General features: G+C 33.7%; 1 protein-coding gene across 1 annotated transcript in view; it reads left to right on the top strand.

Annotated features, from left to right (window-relative positions):
* The window catches only part of ptprt (protein tyrosine phosphatase receptor type T), a 341,442-nt gene that overhangs the window by 237,871 nt on the left and 89,184 nt on the right, over positions 1 to 14,387 (top strand). Inside the window, exons 17-19 of the mRNA XM_028445860.1 lie at positions 3,718 to 3,747; positions 9,449 to 9,454; positions 14,094 to 14,242. Coding sequence (XP_028301661.1) covers positions 3,718 to 3,747; positions 9,449 to 9,454; positions 14,094 to 14,242 — 185 coding nt within the window. The remainder of the gene's footprint in view (positions 1 to 3,717; positions 3,748 to 9,448; positions 9,455 to 14,093; positions 14,243 to 14,387) is intronic.

The following is a 14,387-nucleotide window of genomic DNA, read 5'->3' as shown; positions in this document are numbered from 1 at the left end:
GCAGGAGATGGAAAAAAAAAAAAAAAAATCACTGTTAAGATCCCAGGTTCAAATCCTGGACAAGCCCCCAAATGTCATAACGTGCTTATTATACCATGACAAATACAGGAACAGACATTATTTAAATACATAGACGTTTGTTCTTTCAATTTAAAGCTCAGGACCCAAATTTGACCCTTTAGAACACGGGTGTCAAACTTATTTTAGTTCAGGGACCAAATGCGGAGCAGTTTGACCTCAAGTGGGACACAGAATTTAAGCGGGAAAACAATCAACATTATTTTCTCATAGTTTGCACTTCTACATGTACACAAGATACTAAATATGTGAGAAACCGACCATATCCAAGTGAGAAGTGACAGATATCAGTCACAACATGATCTTCACTTTAAATTTACTAGATTTTGTCACAATTTTTTATTTAAGTAAGGGAAATATTATGTAATAATTTGAAGAAAATTTAAGGATTTTGTAAGAATTTTTTTTCAACAATAAAAATAACTGAAATCATGTGGTATAAGTACCAGAAGTGTTGAGTTTCATTTACACAATGATTCAGGTTTTCTCTGTCATTTTAACATTCGTCTGCGGGCCGAATTGGATGCTCCAAACGGCCGAATTTGGTCCCCGGGCCTTGAGCTTTACAGCACCCAATATGGCCCGTAAGAGAAAGTAAAAATGACAGAAAACATGAAATAATTGCCAACTACTTCTCCAAATACAATCATTTCATTAAAGTCCACAATATTTGACATGTGTCAGTCTTTTTTAATCTGAAATTGAGATTATGATCACGTATTGCTGTTAAAATCTGCCATGTTTCAGCACCAAGGACAGCGCACAATCAGCGCTAATTTAGCCACAAAGGACACTAAACTTTTACACCCATAACTCCTCTAATGAATCAGAAGCACAGCAGAAAATGAAAAATAAAAATGCTTACCTTTTATTTGTCTAAACAGCCACGGAGAACGTTGTATCCTTGCAAATTTTGTATATATTTGTATATTTTATAAGCTTCTGTCCAAACTTCCCTGGTCTTAGCTTCACTTATTGGCTTTAAAAACCCTCCTTAAATCAAACTGCTTTTTTTTTTTTTTTGGCCATTTTCTACCGTCTTCAAAGCTGACAGAGAAATAATTTCTGAGCAAAATCCCACTTTAGATGTAGCGTGGGGGCGTGGCCTAACTTTACCCTCTCTTCCTCACTCACGCTCAGTTTTTACATTAAATTTACTGTAAATGTGATGAAAACACCAGAAAGCCAATGAGGTGCTGGTTATTTATTTATTTATTTATTTATTTATTTATTTATTTATTTATTAAATAAGGTGATGGATCCAATCAAATAAAAGTGCCGGTCAATATCTGGAAGGTGCCAGAATTAAGTTCTGTTAATACCTAAATAAATTGGTTTGTTTTTGGGATTTACTGGTAGTTACTCTTTAGAAACACTGCCCACTCCTGGTTTATTTAGTCTGAATAAAACAATAAAATAAGTAAGAATTTAAAATAGTTTAAAAAGAAATTAGAAGGCCATCAGTGTGAAAAAGAGGGTTATGGATTCAGACTGTCCAAATGTCCAGAAGTTATCCTGTAAAGCAAATATAGGCAACCGGTGGCCCGGGGGCCACATGTGGCCTAATTTTGTGCGGCCCCCAAAACAAATCCCCAAAAATTGTATTTCAAGAAGTTGGAAGGACTATGAAGCCCAACATAATTCACAAAATAACTTCCAAAACACACGAATCGGCAGCAAAATGCACAAAGTAAATAAAAAATTAAAATACAAAAAAGTCATAAGAACCATTTAAACAAACGAAATGACAGGAAAATACAGAAAGTGACCCCAAAAATACACAAATCAAAAACCATAATGCAGAAAATGACAGAAAAATACGCAAAATTACAATACAAATAAAATATAACTAAAACACACAAAATGACATATTATATTAATGCTCAGATCATTTTCTAATGCTGACATAAATGTTGATGATGTGGCCCTCAGATCAGATTCTGTGGCCCCCCGCTGTGATAGAGTTGCCCATCACTGCTGTAAAGCACTTTAATATCTTACAGTAAGTCACACTGTTGGAATCAATAATTAGTGCGTTCACGTGCACGTCCCTCTCACTCACTGTCTTTCTGCTGTTTTCTACCTAAGCCACACTGACTCCGCCCACACTACGTCACTAAAAGAAGTTTATGTGAATATGTGGCAGCCTGTGGGTGAACACGTGACTGTGTGTGTGCACGATAAGAGAGAAAAGAACAGAAAAGTGTTTTTCTCCCAACTTTGCCTTCAGGAAAAGAAATAAAGCCTCTTTTTTTATTCTATTATGGCTTTTTATTCATGTGTAGGCATGATAAACTGTGTCATTGTGTGTGTGTGTGTGTGTGTGTGTTTCAGCTGATAGTGTTTTTATACGGTGAAGTCAATCTATAACCATCGTATCAGGGAGAATGGGTTCATGTTTTCAGCACAAACCATTCACACAAAGGCAAGATAAACTGCAGCATACATAACTGTGTGTGTGTGTGTGTGTGTGTGTGTGTGTGTGTGTGTGTGTGTGTGTGTGTGTGTGTGTTCACAATAGAGAACATAATGTGTGGGAAAAAAAAAAAAAACATGATAAATTAAGCTGAACTTTCTAGTTTTCTTTTTCTTTTTTACCTTAAAGACAGTTTTTATAGAATAACTAAGCATATGTACACTGTGCTTATGTGATTTTAATCCTAATATAGACTTTTACAACATATGAAAAAACTATTAACAAATAAATGTATAAATGTATATTTATTTTTTAACCAAAAAAAAGTGTGAACACAAAAATCCAAGCAACAATAATGTTTTTATTGCATTAGCTGAACTAGTTTTATTATTTAATTTCATTGTATTTATTATTATGTTAATGTACATACAGCTGGAACCAGACTACGAGAAGAAGAGCTCTGCTAAGGGTCCTTTACTCTCCCTTAAACAGTGCGCTGACACGCTCTGGTGGCTGAAGTTAGCGAGTAAATAACGAGTACATTTTATGATTGTTAAGTGTAGTCACTTTACCGTCATTTTGGAGCAGATTTTTTTTTTTGAGATGAGCTACGAACGCACATTTAATCAATACAACTATCAGCTGTTCTATACTATACACCCCCCACCCCCCCTCCTCCCACTTCATCCCCCCTTCCATCCTTTATATTTGATTTATTTCACTCAGCTGGTGGTGATGGAGGAGCCAGTGGTGCCAATATAAGATCTTACAATTTGAATATATTGTTCTATTAAAACATTAGATGTATAAAATAAAAATGGCTCAGTCATTGTCTCTTGGAACCCTCCAAGAAAGTCTTGTTAGTTATTTTATCAGTTTTTCACGACAAATAAATAGAATAAAATTAAAAACACCTCGATTGCAAATATTTAAAAATATTCATATTTATCGTTAAGCCATATATTAAAGTTTGAAAAGAGAGGACGGGTTACTTTTAGGCCAAAAAATCTCTATCTAAAAGTTTAAAAAAAGATCTAAAAAGTGTATTTATTTAAAAGAAGAAGTGATATTTTACTTATTAGGGAGGTATTTCAGGACTAAACCATTTAAAACCAGTAAATTCTAGCTACTTCTCACTCAGACCATGAACTAATTCAATGTGTTTGTCCTTCTTCTGGGTTTTGCTCTGTTGTCATCATCGGCCTCACCTCACCATGCTTCAGAAGACATGCTTATTCCTACTCTTATTACCTGTAAGTAGAGATGACACATCAGGACCCTGTGCTGTTATTATTGATGGATACCTTTCTGTTCTCCTTTTCTCTCTATCCTGTTTCACTGGTGTTCACCCATCATATATTTATATATATATATTAATCAATAATGTAGGTTTGAATACTGATAATATTTAAGACCAGTTTGTTTTACTGTTAATTTCTTCACTTGGAAAAACAAAGGTAAAACAAAAGTAATAAATCATGTAACATTTGTTAAATCTTTTGTTTATTCAGGAAATTTACTTTAATTTCTTGACATGTTTCCACTGTCAACTGTCAGTCTTCTTCAAAGGCTTCTGCTGATTGCTTTGATGTGTCCTTGAATTCTGCATTATTTTTTGTCTTTTTTTCTAATAATGTAATATTACTTTTTTAATAATGTATCATTATATATATGACAAAATATATATATTATAAATATATCATTACCTATTTTTGAATAAAATATTACTCATTTTTGAATTATATAGTCTTACTACGTTTTGAATAAAATAATAATAATTATTTTTGAATTATATAATATTACTACTTCCTTTTGAACAAAATCATTATTACATCTTTTTGAAAAATATAATGTTATTCCTTCTTTTTGAATAATATATTGTTCCTTCTTTTGGAATAAAAATATGACTTATTTTTGAATAATATAATATTATTACGTCTATTTGATTAATATAATATTACTTCTTTTTGAACAATATGATATTCCTACTTCTTTTTGAATCATATAATATGATTCAAAAAGAAGACAAAAATACCTTGCTGGAATTATTGAGTGGTGGAAGTCAAGGACACATCAAAGCGATGAGCAGACGCCTCTGAAGAAGACTGGCAGTTGGCAGTTAAAACATGTCAGGAGATCAAAGTACATTTCCTGAGAAAATTTGTCAAAATAAACAAAACTTAAACATAATATTTGTCAAAACATCTCAATATTTTGAGGAAAGGAAGTGCTTTTTTAACGCGTTCATAAGTTGGTCAAAAGTTTATGAAAATATATGAAAAAACGTGGTCTTTTAATGTATATTTGAATGTACGGCAAAAACAAATACCAAAGACAATGTGTACGTTCCTATAAACACAATCATTTGTCAGCAAACAGACAGGATTCCCTACAGTTCTGCTTTAGTGGAGACGATGAAAAATGCTGGATTTGCATCGTTTGCTCGTCCATGATCTCAGTCTCACCCTCTAAAGGTCAATAGAATCCACCGTTATCTCCTCAACCAAGTGGCCATTTCCTGCTTATTAAACAGTATTAATGAGGCTCTATTATAGCTGTCCGTTATCTATGCTGTGACACGTGCACACACACACACACACACGTGCACACGTACATTCCAACAGGGCCAGCAGTGCATGCAAAGTGCATTCAAAGCTTCAGTAATTTCCTTTCAAATCAAAAAGTAAACCGGCTGAGGCGTCACATTTTAAAAGCTTTGTGGAAAATTATTCAACCAGAGGAAAAATAAAGGGCTGCGACATTGTTTAAAAAAAAAAAAAAAAAAAAGCTAATTAAAGTCATCATTTTTCTACCAAGATAAATAAAAACACATTATGGTAAAAAATACAATAAAATAAACATTTTTACCAATAAATCACTTTAGATTTACAATTTTCCCACAATGTTGATCCATTTATTTTTAGAAAGTGTAAGAATTTGATTCAATTTGACCAAATGTAAAACAGCCCAGTCCACAGTGATCAGATTTATTGTCATTATGTATGTTTTTCTTTTCTTATCCGATGATTCTTATGTAGTTTTTGGAGTAATTTTGTGTGTTTTTCTCTTATTTTTTTTTTATGTTTTTGTTGTCCTTTTTCTTTCATTTTGTATGATAACTATGTTATTTTTTGGAGTCATTTGTGCGTTTTTGTACATTTTATTTATTTTTTGTGTGTGCCTGTGTTTTTGTTGACCTTTATATCTTTATTCATTTTGGGCCTGTACTACGAAGCTAGATTACCTCTTACCGTGCTAACTTCCGGGATTTAATCAGTGTGTGCTGGACTACGAAACTGGCTAACGTTTTACGGAGCTAAATAGGGCTGGGCGATATGGCCTTTTATAAATACCGCGATATTTTTAGGCCATGTCACGATACACGATATATATCTCGATATTTTGCATTACCCTTGAATTAACACTTTGATGCACAAAATCACACCAGTATGATGATTCTATATGTCTACATTAAAACATTCTTGATCATACTGCATTAATATATGCCAATTTTAAACTTTCATGCAAAAAAGGGGATATCACAACTAAGTCAAAGTTGACATAACTGTATTTATTAAACAGTGAGTGGCTCAAACATAAAATTGTCAACAGAAAGTGCACGTTCTGTGCAAAATTGTCACAGAGACATTTCAAAACAAGACATTAGTGCAGGATGCAACTCACATGGCATTTCAAAAACACAAAATTAAAGTGCACTTTTTGTACATAATGCCACTACAATATTTTAAAACAAATAGTGCCCTTTTGTGCATGTTGTCATTAAGATGACATTTCAAAACAACACTAAATTTAAGTGCACCTTTTGTGCATAATGCCACTAAGATAAGAAAAAAAAAAAAAAAAAAAAAAAAAATTCAAAAAAAAAAAAAAAAAGTCCGCGAGTTTAACGGTATGGTCATTTTCAACACCGCACAGACTACAAGCTGCGATATATCGAGTATATTCGATATATCGCCCAGCCCTAGAGCTAAATCACCATGGTAACTTAGGCTGAAAGGCTAGCCTGGTTGGGACCAGGTTTTGTTCTAGATCAGATCTGAGCGAGTGCTTAAGTCCCGCCTCCTGACCAATTAGATGTCTTAGAAAACGACCTGTCCAATAAAAAGAGGATCATTGTGAACACGTCACTGAGTGGATCTGATGTGACACTGACAGGAGAGAATATTTAGACATTGATGAAATCCTTTCACTTACCGATGACATCCTATAGGTAACATAGAGATTTATATCTGATGACTGATAAAGTCAAATAAGTAAAATAATTCAGCTGATTAAGCCTGCGTGCATCGGGCGCTTTCAGACCTATTAATTAATTAATTAATTAATGTATTTTGTGGTGATGCAAAGAGCCTCGGTCCTGTAGATAATATAAAATATAAATATAATCCACGTCATGATTTAGGCTGATTTGCATGAACGCAGCATCAGAGACACAGACAAGGTAAAATGATTCCTGAATTGTGACGTAAACAGTTTATCTGTGATTGTGATTGGTCTGACACTGTAATAACCTCCTCTGTCACTAGAGGGCGCACGTAGCCAGGCTGGAATAAACTTGCTTAATTTAGCTAGTTGTAATCTATATTAGTAGTGCAGCTTCTGTCTGACGATGAATGTTTGGTTCGGTGAAGCTAACGAAGACAAATCCAGGATATAATTATCTAGCTTCATAGTACAGGCCCTTTGTGTTTGGTTTCATTTTGTATATGTTTCCTCTGATTTTCTATATTTATTTATAAATTGTTTTTTGTATGTTTTTGTTGTCCTTTTTGTGTGGTTATTTTTTGTGTTTTGTCATTTTGTATATGTTACTTTGATTTTGTATGTTTATTCTTTGTATTTTTTCTTGTGTGCTCTTGTAGCCCTTTATATTTTGATTGTTATTTTCTATATTTTTAATGTTTTTGTGTCCTGTTGTTTTTTTTTTTGGAGTCATTTTGTGTATTTTTCTCTGATTTTGTCTGATTTTTAGGTGTGTTCTGGTTGCCCTATATTTTTGTGCTAATTTTGTATCATTTTTTTTTAATTATTTTTATATTGTTTTTGTTGTCATTTTGTGTTTATTTTTTGGCCATTTTGTGTAGTTTCTGCCATTTTGTGTGTTTAAAAAAAAAAAAAAAGATGTGTGCAATTATTTTGGGGTCTACACAACACTAGGCAGGGGTGACATGTAGTCCCCAGACCACCATTGGCTCCTTCATGCTGTAGCCCATCAGTGTTTAGTCTAAGGATTTAATCTGTGTTTGTTTCCACTCTGTTCTTTCCTTCTTTTTTTCCTTCTTTCTCTCATTCTTCACCTTCATATATCCTGAAATTGTTTGGTCTTTGTCGGCACTCTTTGATACGAAGATGAATGTTGGTTTGTGGTGTTGCCTGTGGGGTCCACTTGAGCTCCTAGTGTGTGTGTGTGCGAGTGCGTGCGTGTGTGTGTGTGTGACAGCGGCACATGCTGAGAGTCATCTCAACACAAGCCGAACATCTCAGATCATTCCAGCTTCCGGGTTTACTTCCCGTTATTTGGTAGATCAACTAGAACTATGTATCCCAGCAGTGATGTCAAAAAGTTGTTCACTTCTGTAAGAAGCATGGGAAATATCTACATGTTTTTTGAGTACGCTGAATTTATTTTTAATGGGATCCACACTGGAAAACCAATGGTTCCCACTCAAAATCAAGAAATCCAAGATGGCCACCATCCATATTGCCAATTTGGATATTTTGTCATAACTTTGGTTCTATTGGACATAATGTAAAAACATGATCTCAGGATCAAAGTATTCAATATTATATCTTAAAATACTGTAAATTGTGCTTGGAGCAGATCCAAGATGGCCGCCATCTGTAATGCAAATTTCAATCTTACCATAATTTTGATTCTGTTTGACGTAGAAACAAGGTCTTTTTGTTCAAACTCAAGGCACAGGAGCCAAATTTGGAGAAAGTAAATGGGACAACATGATTTATTGTGTAAATTATCAAAATAATCCAGTTGTAGGTATGTCAAATTCATAAATATGATATTTTATGGGCAATTTTCCTTTGTTTAAATCATATTTAATGCAGTCATTTTTCACAGAAATCTATTTATATATGTATTTATTTTTATTTATTTTTTACATATGTTTGACACAATTTTTTCCACAATTTTTACAAAGTTCCTTTAAATTGCACAAAATTTGTTGACAAAATCAATAATTTTTGAAGTGAATTGAACTGATATTGAGGACTAGGGCACAATGATATTGGAATTTGAGGAGATCAAAGTAGATTTCTTGAAAAAAGTTGTCTGAATCAATGAAACCATAACATATTTCAAAAAATAAGAGAAAATGAATTAGATGGAATGATTACGTGGAGGTTTCGTTTACTAAAAATCTCGGAAATGTCGAAATGAAATGTGTCGACGTGTGTTTTATGGATGAAATGAGCACATGTTGATATTCTACTTGGTCACATTCTCACATGTTTTCAGAACTTTCAAAGTAAAGGTGGAGAATTAACAGAGATATTTATCCTCAGTGTGAACAAGGTCTTAGTACTTGTAGGTTCCAGATGCATCTTGGGAAACTTGGGAAGTGGGAACACTCAGCCTTCCTAATCAATACTATTATAATATATAGTATATACTCATTGAGTTTGTAGTATGTAGTGTGATGTTTCTAAACACAGCCACAGTAGTCCATAAAGGTAGCTTGTGATCACCTCCTGCTGTGATAAACATTAGTTTATTACCACTTTCACTATGCGTCATATTTATCATTAATTAATGATATTATGAGATGGAAAACAGGGACTTTGTTTCTCCACCTTTTTTCTCTTCATCGTTCATTGTTTCATTCCTCTACTCGTCCTCTTTCACTCTGTTCCACACACTTAAAATCACACTCCAGATTTTAAGGCTCCATCAACTTGAAATTGATGTGGAAGAAGAAGTAAAATGTTTTTTTTATGTTTCTGACCCTAAATAAGGTTCTGAACACACAAAATCAAAGGCTACAGTATGTGAACTCTATGAATTGTAGAAACTATGAAAGTTCAACCATTCGTTGTAAGAATTATTAAATCATGAATGAGAGGCGATGTAGAAGCTGCTTCTGCAGTAAAACACAATTTAACTCACGTGTGTGTGGAGGTACGTAGACATGTTTGACAAACTGTTGACGTAATTATTACTCAATAAAATGAGTAATAATGTTGATGTAATGTGTTGTTGATGATTTTAATTGATTTACTGGTGATTTTAAAATGTTCTTATTGATTTTAAGCTGTTGAATGTGTAAAGCAACATTGAGTTGCCTTGTGTATGAAATGCAACATTCACGTACTCACAGTGGTTTGATGAGGTTAAAAACATAGACTTCCTGTTTTAAGGATGCCTTTCCACATACACCTCTTTGGTCCGCACCAGGCTTCATTCCCATAATATCCCGTATTTACTGTAATAATAATTAAAAGATGCCTTACTAAACTGAACGCCATCACTAGCACCTGAAATGACCTTGGCTTGGTGGCTGTTCTCGCGAGATTAGTGCTGACAGCGGCAACAAAGAGATGGAGAAGACGTTCCAGAAAAAAAAACGAAGAACTGTGTGTAAATACGTTGTAAAATGAGACACCAGAGTTTATCTTCATAAAGACCATCAGGAGTGTGACACAGTTACACGTTCTGTTAGATTAATAACTGATATTTTAACATCTACCACAGAGGAAGAACGACGTAAGTCACCATGAAAAATCATCCAATCACAAGCTCCACAATTATACACTGTTTATAAAGTGTTAAATAATGTAAAGTCAGTAATAAATGTGTCTAATAAGTCATTAGCGAATACCAGAGAACCACATGAGAAAAATTATAATAAAATATATAATGAAAATAAAATGTTAATGTCTAACTTAAAGACAATGTGAAATTAATAATAAATATGCAACGTGTTGATTTGTATTAAACTGTAAGTATATTAAATAACATGTGTGCTTCATATACACATTTATGTTTTTATTTAGGCTGTTTTATAATTTAGGAATTAGGGCTGGACGATATATCGAGATTCAAGAGTTTTCTATTTTGGCGATATAGAAAACTATATTATTTCATATATCAATATATATGTATATATATATATATATAGGCGTTTTGTGGCAAATTTAACTGAGAATTGTTTTTCTGGTCAGACTTTATTTGATAACATTATCTAGATTTATATCATATTTCACCATTTTGAGAAAAAATATTGAGATTTGAGTTTTGGTTCATATCACCAGCCCTAGTATGAATGTTCACAGCATTTTAATGTTAATAAAGGTCGACCTACCAGATTATAATCACATAATTCTATTTAGTAAGTGGGTATTTTAGATTTCTTGTACATCTATCTTAAAATATAAGGGATAGTGGAGCTTGGTTGGGGGGGTGGGACGACTGGTAGTGGGCGCCAGAACATTTCAAATCTAAAACTTGACAGGTATGCCAGGCTTTCCTTGGGTAGTTTGTTCGTTTGCGATGGTGTGTTTATGTAGCACATTAGCGCAGTCTGTGTGATTATCGTGACCCTATTATCATATTAAGAGTTTCTGGCGACTGCAAAGACATTTTTTCTTTCAAATTACTTTTTGATCATATTTGAACTCAGATATTATCATTTTTTTGAACTATATTCACAAAGTGAAAGCATGTAAATACAGTTGTTTAAGATTTTGTGTTGTTTTAATAAAGAAAATTCCAAATATCTGTTAAATAAAGTACACCTGAGTCCACCAGACTATAGTTGTGACAGCACCCTAAGGTGTCTCCCATGTTCAGCTGAAGTAATGAGTCGATCTGTAGTTAAATGGCTGATAGTGGCGTCCAAATGCTGCGTTTGCCGTCGGAATCACAAAATGGTAACATGCTCCAAAAACTGGACACACTTTAGCGCTCAGTGACTATAGTTGGTTAAATAGTGAGCAGTTTTATTGATTTTTTTATTGCCATTTTGTGTTTTTTTTTTTTTTTACTGTTACTTATTTGAGTTTTTGTTGTATTGTGTGTTTTCTGTAGTCAATTTGTGTACTTTTCTCATGATTTTGTCTTTTTGGAGTCATTTGTTGTGTCTGTCAATCTATATATTTGTGTTGCGGTTTGTATATTTTATTTCATTTGTGTTTTTTTTGTGATTTTGTGTTTTAGGAAACTTTGGTGTCTGATTTAATGCCGTTCCATACATTTTTTCTGTATTCTAGTCGGCAAATTGTTTGTTTTTGGAGTCAATTTTATGCCATTTTCTGTCATATTGCAGGCTTTAGGTGTAATTTTTTTAGTATTCTTTGGGGGCCACACAAAAATGGATCACCAGATGTCTACAGTATCAATATTTCTGTTTTAAGTGGGTTTTTTTTCAAGTTTTTTTTGAGCTTCGACATGGAAGGATATTTACATTTCTCTTCCAAATTGTGTCGATTCTGTTCTGTGAAAATTAAATGCATTAAAGTAAAAACTCACACTTTACTGTGCATTTGTTTAACATTATTAAAGAGAAACAGACTTTATTCAGGAATGTGACTCACTTTTAAAGACTCTTCTTGTGATTTTTTTCATTTTTTAAATATTTTTTTTGGTTGTTCTGAAGTAGCTTGGCATAACGAGTCGAGCGCTGTCACCATAAATCGATCAGAAGCGCTCCCACACACACCACACTGTGTGCCATTTGTGTTCAGGCATGGAAGAGGCAGCGTGAAGAGGTCCACACTAATGTTGGTGGATCCTGGAGGAGGTTTTTGGATTCACTCAGGATTGGAAAACATAACCACTGCTTGTTTTGGCAGTAAAAATGTTGTATTTCGTTACCAGAGACTGTAGATTTTTGGTTAATGGCCTGTTTTTTTAAGCTTGCCATGGTGGTTTGGAAAGCTTGGCAGTAAAAATAAAATATTGATAAAAAGTTTATTTAGTAAAGGAAGGCATTCATCAGAATATTAGTGAAAAAAAAAACCCCCACTTTTCTCACTGATTAGGTTCTTTTTACCACAGTGAGGACAAACAAATTAATACCACATGAATAGAAACATATATTACATTTCCTTGCTGAAGGAATTCTCATCTCAGGTTCACATTTGGATGGATAGGGCTCATGTCCCTATTTCTCTTACTTTTGAAGGCCCTTGAATCCCCCTTATGTCTGACGACAAACTTTTTACTCAGAAAAAACAACTATAGATCATAATAATGGAATGAATGAGTGATAACACACATTTGAAATAATCTCTGTTTGTAAATAAGTGAATGAAACAGTATTTAGTGGCTCCTGAATAGATTTCATTCTATAGTTTCTTTTATTTCTCGTCACGCCCTCCTGATGTGGGACCAACACTGACCTTTTTTATGTTCTAATAAATATCATTTCTATCAACATTGTGTGTTTTTTTGGTGTCATTTAGTGTATTTTGTTGTTGTTTGTCTGTTTTTTTTATTATTCAGTACATTTTTCTCTTATTTTGTCTATTTTTTGTTGTCATTTCTGTGTGTTGTTGGTAATATTTAAATGATTCTATCTCAGTGTGTTTCTTATGTCATTTTGTGTGTTTCTCTGTTATTTTTGTGTATTTTGCAGTGCTCTGGTGTATTTTTCTCTCTTAGTGCGTGTGTTTTTTGTGTCATTCTGTGTATTTTGTTGTTGTCTGTTTTTTTTTTAATTATTCAGTATATTTTGATCTCATTTCGTGTGTTTTTGTTGTCATTTTGTGAGTTGCTAAAACATTTACTATGATTAGCAACAAATAAAAACATTAGAATTATGGGGTTTTATAATGTTTATTATTTTTAGTTAATAAAAAATATTTTAAAACCCAATATTTTGAATGCTTTCATTTGTTATTTTTCCTCTCGCTCAAGTACCCCCTGTGGTTCCATCGCGTGTACCCCCATTTGAGAAACACTGATCTACCAGTGGTTTCCCCTTGAGCCCGCAGCAGATATCGAGAAGATTTTCACTTCTGGAAGAAAGCATTAACATTTGTACATGTTTTTTTTTTTTTTTTTTTTGCGTAGATAAATCCATTTTGAATGGGATCCAAACTGGCAACCCAATGGTTTCCACTCAAATTCAAGAAATCCAAGATGGCTGCCATCCATATTGCCAATTTTGATATTTTGTCATAACTTTGGTTCTATTTGATATAGAATGATCTCAGTGGTGAATTATAGGTTTTCTTGGTCAAATAATTCAATAATATTTGTTAAAATACTGTATAGTTGTGCTTGGAGCAAGATCCAAGATGGCCGCCATCTACGGAAAGTCTCTTTTTTTGTATTTTGCTTTCATGTTTATCAAAGTATGTGGTAGCGAAGGACGTCAAAGTCTTTACAGCACGTTTGGCTAGCAAAATCAATGAAGCTCTCGTCATACTGTATTTGTGCATATTTAGGGAAGTTTTGCAGAGGATCATGTGTAATGCATGGAGGCTCCTGACTGCTGGTTGATAACAATGTTGTCACGCTGTTTTTAATTTTTATTCACGTACCCCCCCTCATGACAATTGTAACAGTGAATATCTCTCTTTGTTTATGCGCGTCTGCATGTATTTCTGTTATAACAGGAAGTTGGCGAAAAGCAAAGGAAACGGCGAGCAGCTCCACTCAGCAAAGGGAGATGGGACCGGTGACCACAGCAGAAAAGAGCACCACTAAAGTCAGCACGCTGCACAAAGACGACCCCTTCTCCACGTCCAACCAGGACCTCAACGGCTTTGGTGAATCAAACGACTCAAAAAAATAACAAAAAACATGTCGGTAACTTTCAACAGAGAATTATTCTTAGTTTGATTTTATTTTTTTGTCAACACATTTTCAGGACATCCCACGCACTTTGGTCGAGTAGCATAAAACATAATCACT

This window comes from Gouania willdenowi, chromosome 5, assembly GCF_900634775.1.
Source record: "Gouania willdenowi chromosome 5, fGouWil2.1, whole genome shotgun sequence".
Lineage (NCBI taxonomy): Eukaryota > Metazoa > Chordata > Actinopteri > Blenniiformes > Gobiesocidae > Gouania > Gouania willdenowi.
The sequence above is the reverse complement of the archived record's forward strand: the minus strand, read 5'-3'. Positions and strand labels throughout refer to the sequence as shown.